Source organism: Haemorhous mexicanus, chromosome 34 (assembly GCF_027477595.1).
Source record: "Haemorhous mexicanus isolate bHaeMex1 chromosome 34, bHaeMex1.pri, whole genome shotgun sequence".
Taxonomy (NCBI): Eukaryota; Metazoa; Chordata; class Aves; order Passeriformes; family Fringillidae; genus Haemorhous; species Haemorhous mexicanus.
The window spans coordinates 392,209-405,199 of NC_082374.1; the positions used below are offsets into that span (position 1 = coordinate 392,209).

The 12,991-nt window shown below is 69.4% G+C and overlaps 3 protein-coding genes across 5 annotated transcripts; 1 reads left to right on the forward strand and 2 right to left on the reverse strand.

The window, feature by feature from the left end:
• The first annotated feature begins 437 nt into the window (after positions 1-437).
• FDX2 (ferredoxin 2) lies at positions 438-2,223 on the forward strand. Of its 3 annotated transcripts, none has more exons than XM_059872246.1 (5): positions 438-588; positions 684-790; positions 1,056-1,143; positions 1,217-1,397; positions 1,475-2,223. In XM_059872246.1, exons 1-4 carry the CDS (start codon positions 473-475, stop codon positions 1,371-1,373), a joined length of 468 nt encoding a protein of 155 aa, XP_059728229.1. In that variant the 5' UTR covers positions 438-472; the 3' UTR covers positions 1,374-1,397; positions 1,475-2,223. The 3 variants fall into 3 exon arrangements, with proteins under 3 accessions (XP_059728229.1, XP_059728230.1, XP_059728231.1); XM_059872247.1 differs by having other exon boundaries at positions 1,217-1,387; positions 1,437-2,223; XM_059872248.1 differs by having other exon boundaries at positions 1,217-1,384; positions 1,433-2,223.
• Positions 2,224-2,364: 141 nt separating this feature from the next.
• Positions 2,365-6,997, reverse strand: ICAM5 (intercellular adhesion molecule 5). The gene is made up of 10 exons (XM_059872254.1): positions 6,646-6,997; positions 5,922-6,200; positions 5,540-5,851; positions 5,122-5,400; positions 4,766-5,044; positions 4,452-4,694; positions 4,095-4,358; positions 3,511-3,783; positions 3,167-3,430; positions 2,365-3,087 (listed from the first exon to the last, which is right to left on the reverse strand). The coding sequence occupies exons 1-10, from the start codon at positions 6,701-6,703 to the stop codon at positions 2,873-2,875; spliced, it is 2,466 nt and encodes an 821-aa protein (XP_059728237.1). The 5' UTR covers positions 6,704-6,997; the 3' UTR covers positions 2,365-2,872.
• Positions 6,998-7,345: 348 nt separating this feature from the next.
• LOC132340963 (intercellular adhesion molecule 5-like) lies at positions 7,346-11,821 on the reverse strand. The gene is made up of 5 exons (XM_059872219.1): positions 11,043-11,821; positions 9,521-9,790; positions 9,169-9,438; positions 8,419-8,661; positions 7,346-7,946 (listed from the first exon to the last, which is right to left on the reverse strand). Exons 1-5 carry the CDS (start codon positions 11,095-11,097, stop codon positions 7,729-7,731), a joined length of 1,056 nt encoding a protein of 351 aa, XP_059728202.1. The 5' UTR covers positions 11,098-11,821; the 3' UTR covers positions 7,346-7,728.
• Positions 11,822-12,991: the final 1,170 nt, after the last annotated feature.

Below are 12,991 nucleotides of genomic sequence, written 5' to 3' on the forward strand. Positions count from 1 at the left end.
GGGGGCGGGAGATTTCCCAGGATTTGAGCTCTTTTCCGTGTTTTTACTGTCTGGTTTTGCTGTACAGGGGGATTTGGGGGGGGCTGTGTCCCCCCACCCCCCTCGCTCCCCCCCTTCGCCCCCAAAATAAAGTTCTATTTATATCTCTACCCCCCACCCTTTTTTTGGGTTATTTCGGTGTCATTTCGTTATTTCTGATGCCCTCTCCTTTCGTCCTGTGTCCCCAGACTGGGGCAGGGACCCCCAAAAAATCACCCAGAATACCACCCGCACCCCCCTTCCCCATCAGAGCGGGCCCCTCCTCGCGCCAGACCCCCCCCAGTCTCCCTCTGGACCCCAAAAACCCCCAGATTTTCCCCAAATTTCCCAATTTCGCCCCAAATCCGCGGCCGGGCTTTAGGACCCAGCGCAGGCCCCGCCCCTCTCGGCCCCGCCCCGCGGGGTCACGTGGGCCGGTCACGTGGCGCCCAACATGGCGGCGCCCATGGCGGCGGCGAGCGGCGGCTCCGTGACGCGGCGGCTGCTCCGGGGCGTCTCCCGCAGCCTCAGCGGCGGCGGGGCCCCGGCCGAGGCGCCCGAGGCCGCCGTGTGGGTACCGGGAACGCCCTCCCGGGGCGGCGGCGCCCGAACGGAACCGGGTCCCGGTGCTGAGCCCGGTGTCGTGTGTCCCCCCCTTTCCCCAGGGTTAACGTCGTCTTCGTGGACCGGGAGGGGCGGCAGGTGCCGGTGCGCGGCAGAGTCGGTGACAACGTGCTGCACCTGGCGCAGCGGCACGGGCTGGAGCTGGAGGGTCGGGACCGGGAACGGGGACGGGAGCGGGGCTGGGAACGGGAACGGGAAGCGGGTCTGGGAATGGGACGGGGTGTGCGCGCTCCGGAAGCGGGGCTGGGAATGGGACGGGGTGTGCGCGCTCCGGAAGCGGGGCTGGGAATGGGACGGGGGGAAGCGCGCTCCGGGAGGTTCCCGATACTGAGAGAGGGGTCCCGGGGCGGTCCCGGTGCTCCCGGGGCGTTCCCGGTGCCGTCCCGGTGCTCACGGCGGTCCCGGTCCCGCAGGCGCCTGCGAGGCCTCGCTGGCCTGCTCCACCTGCCACGTTTACATCAGCGAGCCGCACCTGGAGCGGCTCCCGCCGCCGGACGAGCGGTAAGGGCCCCCCCGAGCCCCAGGGCGGGCCGGTAGCCCCGGTTCCCCCGTTACCGGTGCCCGTGCCGTGCAGGGAGGAGGACCTGCTGGACCAGGCGCCGCTGCTGCAGGAGAACTCGCGGCTCGGCTGCCAGCTGCGCCTCAGCCCCGCGCTGGAGGGGGCGCGCATCGCCCTGCCCCGCCAGACACGCAACTTCTACGTGGACGGGCACGTCCCCAAACCCCACTGAGCCCAAAAACCCCCCTGAGCCCCGGGGGGACCCCAAAAACCCCCCTGAGCCCAAAAACACCACTGAGCCCCGGGGGGACCCCAAAAACCCCCCTGAGCCCCGGGGGACCCCAAAAACCCCCCTGAGCCCCGGGGGGACCCCAAAAACCCCCCTGAGCCCCGGGGGACCCCAAAAACCCCCCCTGAGCCCCGGGGGGACCCCAAAAACCCCTGAGCCCCGGGGGGACCCCAAAAACCCCCCTAACCCTAACCCCAAACCCCACTGAGCCCAAAAACCCCCTGAGCCCCGGGGGGACCCCAAACCCCCCTGAGCCCCGGGGGGACCCCAAACCCCCCTGAGCCCCGGGGGGACCCCAAAAACCCCACTGACCCCAAACCCCACTGACCTGGGAGGGCACGTCCCCAAACCCCACTGAGCCCAAAAACCCCCCTGAGCCCCGGGAGGACCCCAAACCCACTGACCCCAAACCCCACTGACCTCCGGGGGACCCCCAACCCCCTGACCCCAAACCCACTGACCCGGGAGGACACATCCCCAAACCCCACCGACCCCGAGGAGAAACCCCCAAACGCCGGGGACACCCCAAAATCCCCCTGACCCCAAACCCCCCGACCCCGGGGAGGGAGCCCCCAGACCCTGCAGGGAAGGGGACCCCCCCCAACAAAAATAAATTAATTCCCCCTCATCCAGGGTCACCCTCACATTTAGGGACACGTCCCCAAACTGCCCCCAAGGAGGGTGGGGGTCCAGTCCCGGGGGGTGGCAGGGCGACCCCCCCCAAAAAAAAAAATTCCCGGGATTCTGGATTTGGGATAACGAGCGTTGGCTCATTAATTACTCACTAATTGGGCTCATTTGGGTGCTGCTTTGGAGGGGAGTGGTTTTGGGACAGGGGGCGGGGTTTGGAGACAAGGAGGTGGCCGGGCCGGGAGGCTCGTGGGGGACCGGGACACGGGGACAGCGGGCGGCGACCCCCGCGAGCACGGGATCGTTTATTGATCGTTCATTGATCGATTATTGATCGTTCATTGATCGATTTTTGGGTGTGCCCCCCCCGAGCACCCAGCCCTGAGTGGTGCCTGTGCCACGCTCGGCGCGGCTCCCAAACCCCTCAAATCGCCCCAAAATCCCCGAGGTGTGTGGGGCGGTGTTTGTGGGGACCCCCAAACCCCCTCCCCACGAGCCGGGGTAGGGAGGGGGGAACCCTCGGGGGAACCCTCGGTCCTGGGCGCTGTGCCCCCCAAAATTCCCCCAAAAACCGCTGGGGTGGGGCGGGTGGGGCTCTCCGGGGGTCCCCAAACCCCACGGGGGTGGTCCCGGTCCCGGTCCCGGCTGGGCGGGCCGGATGCCAGACCCTCCCCGGGCCCCTGCCGGTGCCAAGGGGCACCTCCGGGGGAATCCTTGGCGTCCTCGCGCTCCCAAAACCCCCCAAAACCACCCCAAATCCCGCTGGGCCGGCTCTGGGGCTCCCGGCAGGCCGGTGCCGGTGCCGGTGCCGGTCAGGGCGGGCTCAGCTGGATGCCGAACACCTCGGCGCGGGGGTCGCGGTGCCGGTGCAGGCACGCGGCCTCGGAGGAGCCCTCGGCGTCGCGCACGTTGTACTCGCCCTTCTTGCACGCCGTGCTCTTCAGGTAGTACCCGCCGCCCGCCGCCAGCCCCAGCGCGGCCGAGGCGCCCAGCGCTCCCAGCGCCGCCAGCAGCGCCAGCCAGCTCTCTGCGGGGCGGGAGGCGCCGGTGACACCGGGCCGGGGCCGCCGGCACCGCCGCTCACCGCGCCCCCCGCCCCCGCTCACCGTCCACCCGCACCACGACGCTCCCGGCCCGCCGGCCGTGCCGGTTGCTCGCCGTGCAGGTGTAGAGGCCCCGGTTGGCCGTGGTGGCCCCGGTGACCGTGACCGAGCGGTTGTCGGCGGCCAGGCGCAGGTTGGGGGCGGGGGGCAGCGCCCAGGTGTAGGTGGGCGCCGGGACCCCCTCGGCGCCGCAGTCCACGGTGAAGCCGCTGCCGCGGGTGACGTTGGCGGAGGGCAGGACGCGCACGGTGACACCGGCGGGGCCGTCTGCGCCGGGGCGACAGCGGCCGGTGCTGAGGATGCCCCGAATCCCCGGGTTTTCCCCCCAAATCGCCCCCCGCACTCACACTCCACGGCGACGGTGACGTTGCGGACGGCGGAGCCGTGCGCGTTGGTGGCCCGGCACTGGTAGGTGCCCGCGTGGGCGCGGGTGACGTTGGGGGTGGCCCCGGGGGGGTCCTGGCTGTCGCCCAGCTCGGTGGCGTTGGCGGGGTCGCCCAGCTTGGCGCAGGTGACGCGGGGCGGGGGGTTCCCGGTGGCGGCGCAGCCCAGCTCGGCCGGGGTCCCCTCCAGCCACCGCCGCCGCTCGGGGCAGCCGCGCTCGCCGAGGCTCGGCTGGTCTGGAAAACCGGGGGGAGGCGGCGAGGGGGGTGATGGGGCCGGGGGACCCCCGTGAGACCACCTTGACCCTCCCGGGAGCCACCGGGAGCGCCCCCGGCACCGCCGGGACCGGTCCGAGCGCAGCCGGGCTCGGCTTCATCCCCACCCCCATCCTCATCCCCATCCCATCCATCCCGGCTCTGGAATTCCAGGCATGGATGTGGCATCCCTGCCCCCCCCAGATCCCCGTCCCACCCTGGTCCCGGTCCCCGCCGCATCCCCAGCCCCAGCACACCCCGGTGTCCCCTCCCCTCGCCGGTGTCACACTCACACTCCACGGTGACAATGACGCTCCGCACGGCCACCCCGTGCCTGTTGGTGGCCCTGCACACGTAGCGGCCGCCATCAGCCCGGGTGACCACGCGGCCGCGGGTGACCCCTCCGTGGTGGGTGCCGCCGTCGCGGGTGCCACCGTCGCGGGCACAGCGCGTGCTGGGCGGGGGGTCCCCGTCGGCGCGACACTCCAGCTCCCGCCGCTGCCCCTCCACCCAGACCCGGCGTGCCGGACACCCCGACTCGGACAGCGTGGGCTCATCTTGGGGGGGGACACAGAGGCCACCCGGTCACCGCGGCGGCCACCCAGGGGACCCGGCGGCCGCGCCCCGGCGGCGTCCCCGGTGCCACTCACACTCCACGCGGACGGTGACGCGGCGGCTGCGCGTGCCCAGCGCGTTGGTGGCGTTGCACACGTAGGTCCCCGCGCGGGAGAGGGTCACCGGCTCGGGCTCGGCGGTGGCCACGGCGACGCCGTCGCGGCCGCACACCACGGTGGGCGCGGGGTTGCCGGTGGCGCGGCAGGACAGCGCTTCCCGCGCGCCCCGCACCCACGTGCGGTTGCCGGGGCAGCCGCTGGCCGGGATTTCGGGAAGATCTGGAGGGAAAAAGAGAGATTTGGGGAATGCCGGGAGGGGCGGGCGGGGCCGCGGCTGGCGCGACACTCACAGAGCACCGCCAGCCGCGCGTCCGCGTCCTTTGTCACCACGATGTCGCCCACCGCCAGGCTGGCCCGGCACCGGAATTCGCGGCCGTCGTCGTCGCGCCGGGCCAGCAGCCGGAGCTGCAGCCGGGGCTGCGGGCCCTCGGCCAGGACCCCGCCGTCCGCATCGCGGAGCTGCAGCCGCGCCGCGGGCGGCTCGGTGGCCCCGGCGTGGCACGTCACCGTCACCTCGCTGCCCGCCGCGGCCGGGGCCGGGCTCAGCTCCAGGGTGGGCGCGGGGAATCCTGCGGGAAGGTTCCACGGGTGGATCCAAGGGGATCTCGGGGTCCCGCGGTGCCCCCGCCGCCCCCCGGCGCCTTACGGTAAACGTGGAGCTGCCTCCGCGCCGTCCGTGCCGCCGTGGCCACCGCGGCCGTGCAGCTCAGCTCCCGCGGGCCGGGGCTGCTCGGGGACAGCGCCGTGCTGGCCGTCACCGTGTCCCCGGCCACCGCCGCCGTGACGTTCAGCGGCTCCTGGTCCAGCGCGGCGGTGACGCGGATGTCGCCGGCCGGGAAGGCGCCGGTGATGCGGCAGCTGGCGTTGGCCGAGGTGCCGGCCTCGAGGATGGCGGGGGCCTGGAGCTGGGGGGGCTCCGGGAGAGCTGCGGGGACACCGGCGGGGACACGGGGTCACCGGGACCGGGACGCGTCCCCAGAGCCAGGGACGGGGTCCTGATGACCGGGAGGGTGAGGTCACCGAGATGGGGACAAGGACGCGAGGACGCCACGGCCGCCGCTCACCGAACACCGAGAGCGTGACGGGGACAGCGGCGCGGGCGAACAGGGGCCCGTGCGGCCGCAGGGACAGCTCGGCGTGGCAGGTGACGTCCTGGCCGTGGTCGCCGCGGGTGACGGTCAGCAGGTGGCTCACGGCCACGCTGGCGCTGCCCTCGGCGTCGCCGAAGCTCTCGGTGCGCAGCGTCTCGGCGCCGCGCCGCAGCGTCACCGTCAGGTTCCGCAGCGGGGCCACCTCCCGCACGTGGCACGTCAGGTTCCGGCTGTCCCCCACCGCCACCGCCGGCACCGGCTCCAGCTCCACCCGCTCCGGCAGCTCTGGGGACGGCACGAGGCGGGTGTCCCCTCGGTGTCCCCGCGGTGTCCCCAAGAGGTCCCCGGCACTCACGGTAGACGAGGACGCCGGCGCTGGCGTTGGCCTCGGTGTCGCCGCAGCGGCCGGAGCAGGTGACGGGGCCGGGGCTCCACTGGGACACGTTCTGGAGCCGGAAGCTTTGCCAGCGGAGCCCCCCGGGCCCGGGGGTCGCGGGCAGGGGGGTCTCGAGCCCCAGCGTGGCGTTGTCCCCCGGGCAGGCGCTGCGGCTGCAGTTGACGGTCACCGAGCCCCCGAAGGCCACCACGGCCACCCGCGGCCAGGCCACCACCGTGAAGGTGCCCCGGGCGACCCCTGCGAGACCCCCACCACGGGCAGTTCCCCCAGTTCGGGCTGGGGGGACCCCGGTGAACCTGGACTAAGACCCCCTCCCCACTGCCGAGGTCCTGGGGGTGTCCCCGTGTGTCCCCAACCCCCCAGTCCTAAAGGTCACTCTGATTTTGGGCTCCTGGGGGTCCCTGCGTGTGACATCCCCCCCCCAGTTTTAAGGGTCCCCACTATAGGGTTGGGGGTCCCTGTGTGCCCCCCCAACACTAAAGGGGCCTCTGTGGTGTTTTGGGGGTGGTCTCTGGGGGTCCCTCCCACTCCCAGGAGTCCCCAGGGTCTTGTACCCCCCCCCAATAAAAGTCGCTGCTGATTTCGGGCTCTCCCCCCCCGCCCCCCCCTTTAATGGTCGCTGTTTTTTGGGATCCCCAGAGACGCCCCCTCCCCATTCTGGAGGGTCCCCCCCCCCCTTTACCTGCGAGCGCCAGAACGAGGGGGGGCAAGAGCCGCGTGGCCGGGCCGGGGGGGCCCATCGGGAGAGAAGGAGGAGGAGGAGGGTGGGGAGGAAGGGGAGGAGGAGGAGGAGGAGGATGATGGGGACGGGGATGGAGCGGAGGAGGATGGAGACGGCGAGGAGGGGAAGGATGAGGATGGGGAGGGGGATGAAGCGGAGGAGGACGGAGGCGACTGGGAGGGCGGAGGGGGAAGAGGAAGAGGAGGATGGGGATGAAGCGGAGGAGGAGGATGGGGAAGGGAGAAGAGGAAGAGGAGGATGGGGAAGAGGCGGCTGAGGCCGAAGGCAGCTCCTCCGCTGCCGCGCGCGCCGCCGGTCCCGCGGGGCTGCTCCTCCCCCCGCCCACGTGGACCCCCCACCCCCGCCCGGTGCTCGGCGCTTCACGAACCCCCCTCCCCCCCCCCAAAAACCCTCCCCGAGCCCCTCCCCGAACGCCCCCAGAGCCCTCCCCGCGTGGGCGGCTCCGGGCCGCGCGTGGGCGAAGCGACAGCGACAGACGGGAGCACCTGGAGCGGCGGGGGGGGCGGTCTGGGGACACCGGGACACCGAAAATGTCCCCGCTGGGCCGGGCTGCGGGTGGGCACGGCCCGGTCACCCCCCAGTGCCGCCCCCCGGCCGGGCTCCTGGAAAAGCCCCCGGAACTGCAGAGTCCGGTCCCCTGTGGATGTCACCTGCAGCGTTTATTGGTGGGACGTGTCACTGTCGCCTCTCTGTCCCCTCCCTCCTGCTCCTTGTCCTCCCGCCAGCACCGAAATCCCGGCGATTCAACCCGGACGCTCCGCCCTGAGCTCCGAGACCTCCCAAGTCACCAAATCCACCCCAAAAAACACTCGAGGGATAAAATCTGGAGCGAACCCCGGAGATCCTCGCCGGGGCCCGGCCGGATCTCGCCATCCCAGTCCATCCCAGTCCATCCCAGTCCATCCCAGCCTGGGAGCCGCATCCACCGCGCGGGCTCTGGCCGGTCCCCGCTGTCGCTGTCCCCTCGGTGGCCGCGGCGGAGGGACGGGCAGGGCTCCCGGCCGCTCCACGGCCTCTCCCCGCCTACGGGGCCGCGGATCCGTTGGGAGCGGCCGCAGCCGCCGCGGAGCTGCCCGGGGACCGCAGGGGCTGCGCGTCCGGCGGCGGCTGCCGCTTCCAGAGCCAGTACTCGCCGATTTTGGTGTTGTAGCGGTAGAGGAGGAAAGCGATCAGGCCCAGGAGGGCGGCTGCCGGCAGCAGCGCCCCCAGGAGCACCGGGAGCAGCGGGAACGAGTCGTCGTCTGCGCGGAAATGGGACCGGGGTCAGTGGGGAGGGGGCTGCTGTGCCCCGGGACCACCAGGAGCCCAAAACCCCCAAGACCTCCAGAACCCCAAAGACCCCCAAGACCACCCAGGACCCCCAATATCCCAAAGAACCCCCAGGACCACCAGGAGCCCAAAAACCCCAAAGGCCTCCAAGATCTCCAGAACCTGAGACCCCCAAGGCCCCCAGAACACCAAAGACCTCCAGAACCTCCAAGATCTCCAGAACCCCAAAGACCCCCAAGACCACCCAGGACCCCCAAGACCTCCAGAACCCCAAAGACCCCCAAGACCACCCAGGACCCCCAATATCCCAAAGAACCCCCAGGACTACCAGGAGCCCAAAGACCCCCAGGAGCCCAAAAACCCCAAAGACCCCCAAGAACCCCAAAGACCCCCAAGAACCCAAAATATCCCGAAGAGCCCCGAGGCCCCGGAGCCCTCACGCACACTGCACCCAGACGGTGACGTTGCGCTCGGCCGTCCCCAGCTCGCTGGTGGCCCGGCACAGGTAGGTCCCGGCGTGGGCGCGGTCGGCGGGATGCGCCATCCCGGGCTCGAGGGAGTTCCCGTCCTTGGAACACCTCACCTGCGGCTCAGGTGTGCCCGTGGCTTTGCAGGTCAGGATCCCCTCCTGCCCCTCCGTCCAGTTCTGCTGCGGGGGGCAGCGCTCGATGTCCAGACGTGGTTTGACTGCGGGAAAAGCCGGGATAAGGACCAGGAAAAGGAGGGATAAGGACCAGGAAAAGGAGGGATGGGGACCAGGAAAAGGAGGGATAAGGACCAGGACAAGGAGGGATAAGGACCAGGAAAAGGAGGGATAAGGACCAGGAAAAGCTGGGATGGGGACCAGGAAAAGGAGGGATAAGGACTAGGAAAAGGAGAGATAAGGACCAGGAAAAGGAGGGATAAGGACCAGGAAAAGGAGGGATGGGGACCAGGAAAAGGAGGGATAAGGACCAGGAAAAGGAGGGATAAGGACCAGGAAAAGGAGGGATAAGGACCAGGAAAAGCTGGGATAAGGACCAGGAAAAGCCAGGAGGGATAAGGACCAGGAAAAGGAGGGATAAGGACCAGGAAAAGCCGGGATAAGGACCAGGAAAAGGAGGGATGGGGACCAGGAAAAGGAGAGATAAGGACCAGGAAAAGCTGGCACACGGGCCGGAATTCCCGTCGGGAAGGCGGCGGCTGCGCTCTCACCCAGCACACGGATCCGCTGGGATTTTTTCCTCGGGGTGAAGGGCTTCATCTCGGCCACGCAGGTCACCTCCAGCCCCCGCTCCGCGTCCTCCTCCCGCACCTGCACGCTGAAGGGCACCGGGGGCTTCTGAAAATCCCCCAGGTCTCTGTTACGGGCCTGCGCCTTCACCTGGATGTCACTGAAGGCATCGGCCGGCAGGGAGCAGTTTCCCTCCAGTTCCATGCCAGCCATGGTGGTGTTGGTGACGTCCAGCAGCGGCATGGGGACATCTGCGGGTGACAGCGGGGTTTGGTGGCACCGCGGTGTCACCTGCCCGGCCCCGCCCGGCCCCGGCCTGGCGCGGTCACTCACTGTAGGCCTGGATGGTGGTGCTGGTCTGGACCTTCCTGCTGCCCACGTGGACGGTGCAGCCCAGCTGGACACTGCCCTCCTTGGTGACGGTGACCGTGGCGGTGGCCTGGTGGCCGTCCTGGCTCGGTGTCACAGGCCAGGTGCGGTTGCTGGCGGTGATGGTGATGTTGGTGACGGGGACGGCGCGTCCCACGCTGCAGGTGACGTTGAACGGCTCCTTTGGCTTCGGCTCCGGGGCTGACAGGGACACGAGGGGACCCTCGGGGGGCACTGGCACAGGGAGGGGACACTGGGGTGAGCCGTGGTGGGAAAACGGGGAAAAACGGGGAAAACAGCAGGAAAACAATGGGGGAAATCAGTGGGAAAATGGGGGAGATGGGAGAAAATAGTGGGAAAATGGGAGGAAACAGCAGGAGAAGAGCCCCCGGATGGGGTGGGGCAGTTTGGGGGGGCTGTGGTGAAAGGGGCCTGAACTAAATCCCAGTGAAATCCCTAAAAATCCCTATAAAATCAGATTTAAATCAATGTAAAATCACTATAAAATTCCATCCCATCCCATATTAGTAATTTTACCTTCTATCCCACGTAGCAAATAATTCTGACTCAACCCTTTTGTCTAAAGATTTACCTTAACAATTGGTTCATTTTCCTGTCAATACATCCATTTCCCACCCTTTATCCATCAGGACAAAGCCCCAGCCCTGCCCTCAGAATTCCACACTTGGACCCACACTGGGGCCAAAACTCCAAAAATCGGATCCAGCTACCCCTGAGCGCCTCCCGGAGAGGAATCCAGAAATCTCGGGTGTCCTGGGGGGGGTTTGGGGGTCCTTTGTGCACCTAAGGGAGCTTCCCCAGCCAGGAATTCCCAATTCCCCGAGAAGTTTTCGGGGGAAAGACTCCCAGGCTCATCCTCATCCCTGAATTTCGGTGTTTCCCAGCCGAGGTCACCGGGGTGCTGAGGAAGCCCCCAACATTCGGACGAAGCTCCTCCAGGAAGCAGAGGAAACCCCCCAGGGTGACTGAGAAGCCTCCAAAGTGCGGGGGAAGCAGAGAAAAAAAAACCCAAAATTTTGAGGAAGCCCCCCAAAAGTGCAGAGGAAATCCCAAAAATGCGGAGGAAGCCCCCCCCGGCCCTCGGAAGCCCCCGCGGGCCCTCGGAAGCCCCCCGGGCCGGGGGATTCCCCGGCAGGGCCGCGATCTTCCGGCCCCCTGAGCAGAACCGTCCCCTCCCTTTCCCGGAATGGCCTCGGGAACGCAGGGAGGGAGCGACGAAGAAAAATCCCGCTGGCTTTCTATGGATTTCGCAAGAATTAACAAAATTCCCCGCTCCATCCGCGGCGCGGGCGGCGGGCAGCGGCCCGGCACGGCGGGGCTGCGACAGCTCTGCCACCGGCAGCCGGGGCGCGGCGACACCGGCGACAAGCGGTGACACACGGGGACCGCGCGCGCCCGCGCCCCGGGGGTCGCCCGGTCCCCGGCACCCCCCGCCCGCCCGGTGCCACCCGCGGTGTCCCCTCACCTGCCACCACACCCAGGGCGCCCAGGGCCAGCGCCAGCAGCGCGGGGGCCACCATCCCGGCGGGGACGGCGGCTCCCGGTCCTGCGGGGGCCACGCCGGCTCCCGGTCCCGCGGGAGCGCCGGGATGCGCCGGGAACACCGGGGGCGGGGAGCGCTGGGGGTCGGGGGGTTCAGGGTCTCTGGGTTGGATCCGGTGCGGGTCCGGCCCTGGGAAGTTTCGGTTCGGGCTCTCCGGGTGGGTCGGTCGGGCTCCCCGGGAAGTTTCGGTTCGGGCTCTCCGGGTGGGTCGGTTCGGGCTCCCCGGGAAGGGTCGGTTCGGGCTCTCCGGGTGGGTCGGTTCGGGCTCCCCGGGAAGTTTCGGTTCGGGCTCTCCGGGATGGTTCCCTCGGGGTTGTTCCCGCTCCGTCCGGGTCGGGGTCTCGGGCTTGGCTCTAGGTGCGCACCGCACCCCCCGTCCCTGTGTCCGTCCCTCTGTTTCTCCGTCTGTTTGTCTGCCCTCCCGCCGCGTCCCGGCCCGTCCCGCTCGGGGCGCCGCCGCTTTTATCCCGGCCCGTTGCCGTCCCGCCCCCGGGGATTTCCGGGACTGCGGGGACTTCGCGCCGGGACCCACCGGGGCTGGAGGGGCTGCCCGGGGAGGGCTCCGGCCTCTCCTGCCCCACCGCGGGGCAATTTCCTGTCCCCCGTCCCGGGATGGGGACAATTTTCCTGTCCCCCGTCCCGGGATGGGACAATTTTCCTGCCCCTCTTTCCCTCCTGCCACGTCCCCCTTGTCCCCTCCTTGTCACCCCTGGGGTCCCACCCTGTGCCTTAAAACCGGGGGGGGGTCTCAGCTTTGAGCCCCCAAGCCCTGATGTGCCACGGCCAGCTCGTGACGGGGCTGTCACCTGCCTGTCACCCGCCTGTCACCCCCCCGGGGGTGGCTCCTGAGGCCACCATTGGGCCCCGGTGTCACCAGGGCTGCCACTTCCTCTATTCTGTCGCTTTTTGACATCAGGGGATTTTCTGTCACTCCTGGAAGCGTGGGAACATCCCTGATGCCCCCAGGGTGTCCCCAGGACGGTTCCAGCCCCAGGACACCCATCCCTGATGTCCCGTGGTGTCCCACGGTGTCCCCAGTGCCCCGGTGGTGGCACCCAGCCCGGCCCACCCTCCCTCCTGTCACCGCCAGGCCGGCTGCAGGGGGGGACAGGCCGGTGACACTTGTCACAGCCCGGGCTTTCACTTCTGCAGCCCGTGGGTGTCACATCCCCACCGTGAAGGGCACAGTCCCCTCCCCGCGGCCGCGCCACCGCCACTCCCGTGGATTGTCCTTGTCCCTGGAATTTCGGGAATGCCGGGAGCCTCCTGCGGCCCTGGCCGGGGCTTGGAGGCCACGGGAGGCACAGGGACACGGGGGACAGGGACACTGGGATGGACCTCCAAGGACTTGGGGGAATGGGGACGGGGGGGACACGGGATGGAGCAGGGATAGCTGGGGGACAGAGATGGCAGGGACAGCGGGGAGGGACGCGACAGGAGCGCGGGGGTCGGGGCAGGGACAAAGGGGACACGAACACTGCCAGCTCCGAGTCAACAGGACGTGCCACCCCCACCTTCCCCCCGCAGGACGTGGCCCGGTGCCAGCGCCCCCTCGTGCCATTGTCACCATTGTCACCTTCCGCCAGCGGCCCCTGTCCCCTCCGGCCTCTTCCTGATCGCCCCCGTGTCCCCCTGTCACCGGGTGTCCCCTGGGGTGTCCTCCCAGCGTCCCCCCTGTCCCCCCCAGCCCCGTTTGTGGCCTCTCCGTGCCCCTGTCCCCTCCCTCCCCTCTGTCCCCCTCCCTTCGCCTCCCGGGCGCGTCAGGAAGCGGCTCCGGACCCGCTCCAGAGCCGGGAGCGATTCCCGGAATTGGCCCCTCACCTGGAAAACTGGGAAAACCGGGAAAACCCGGGAAAACCCCCCAGAAATCA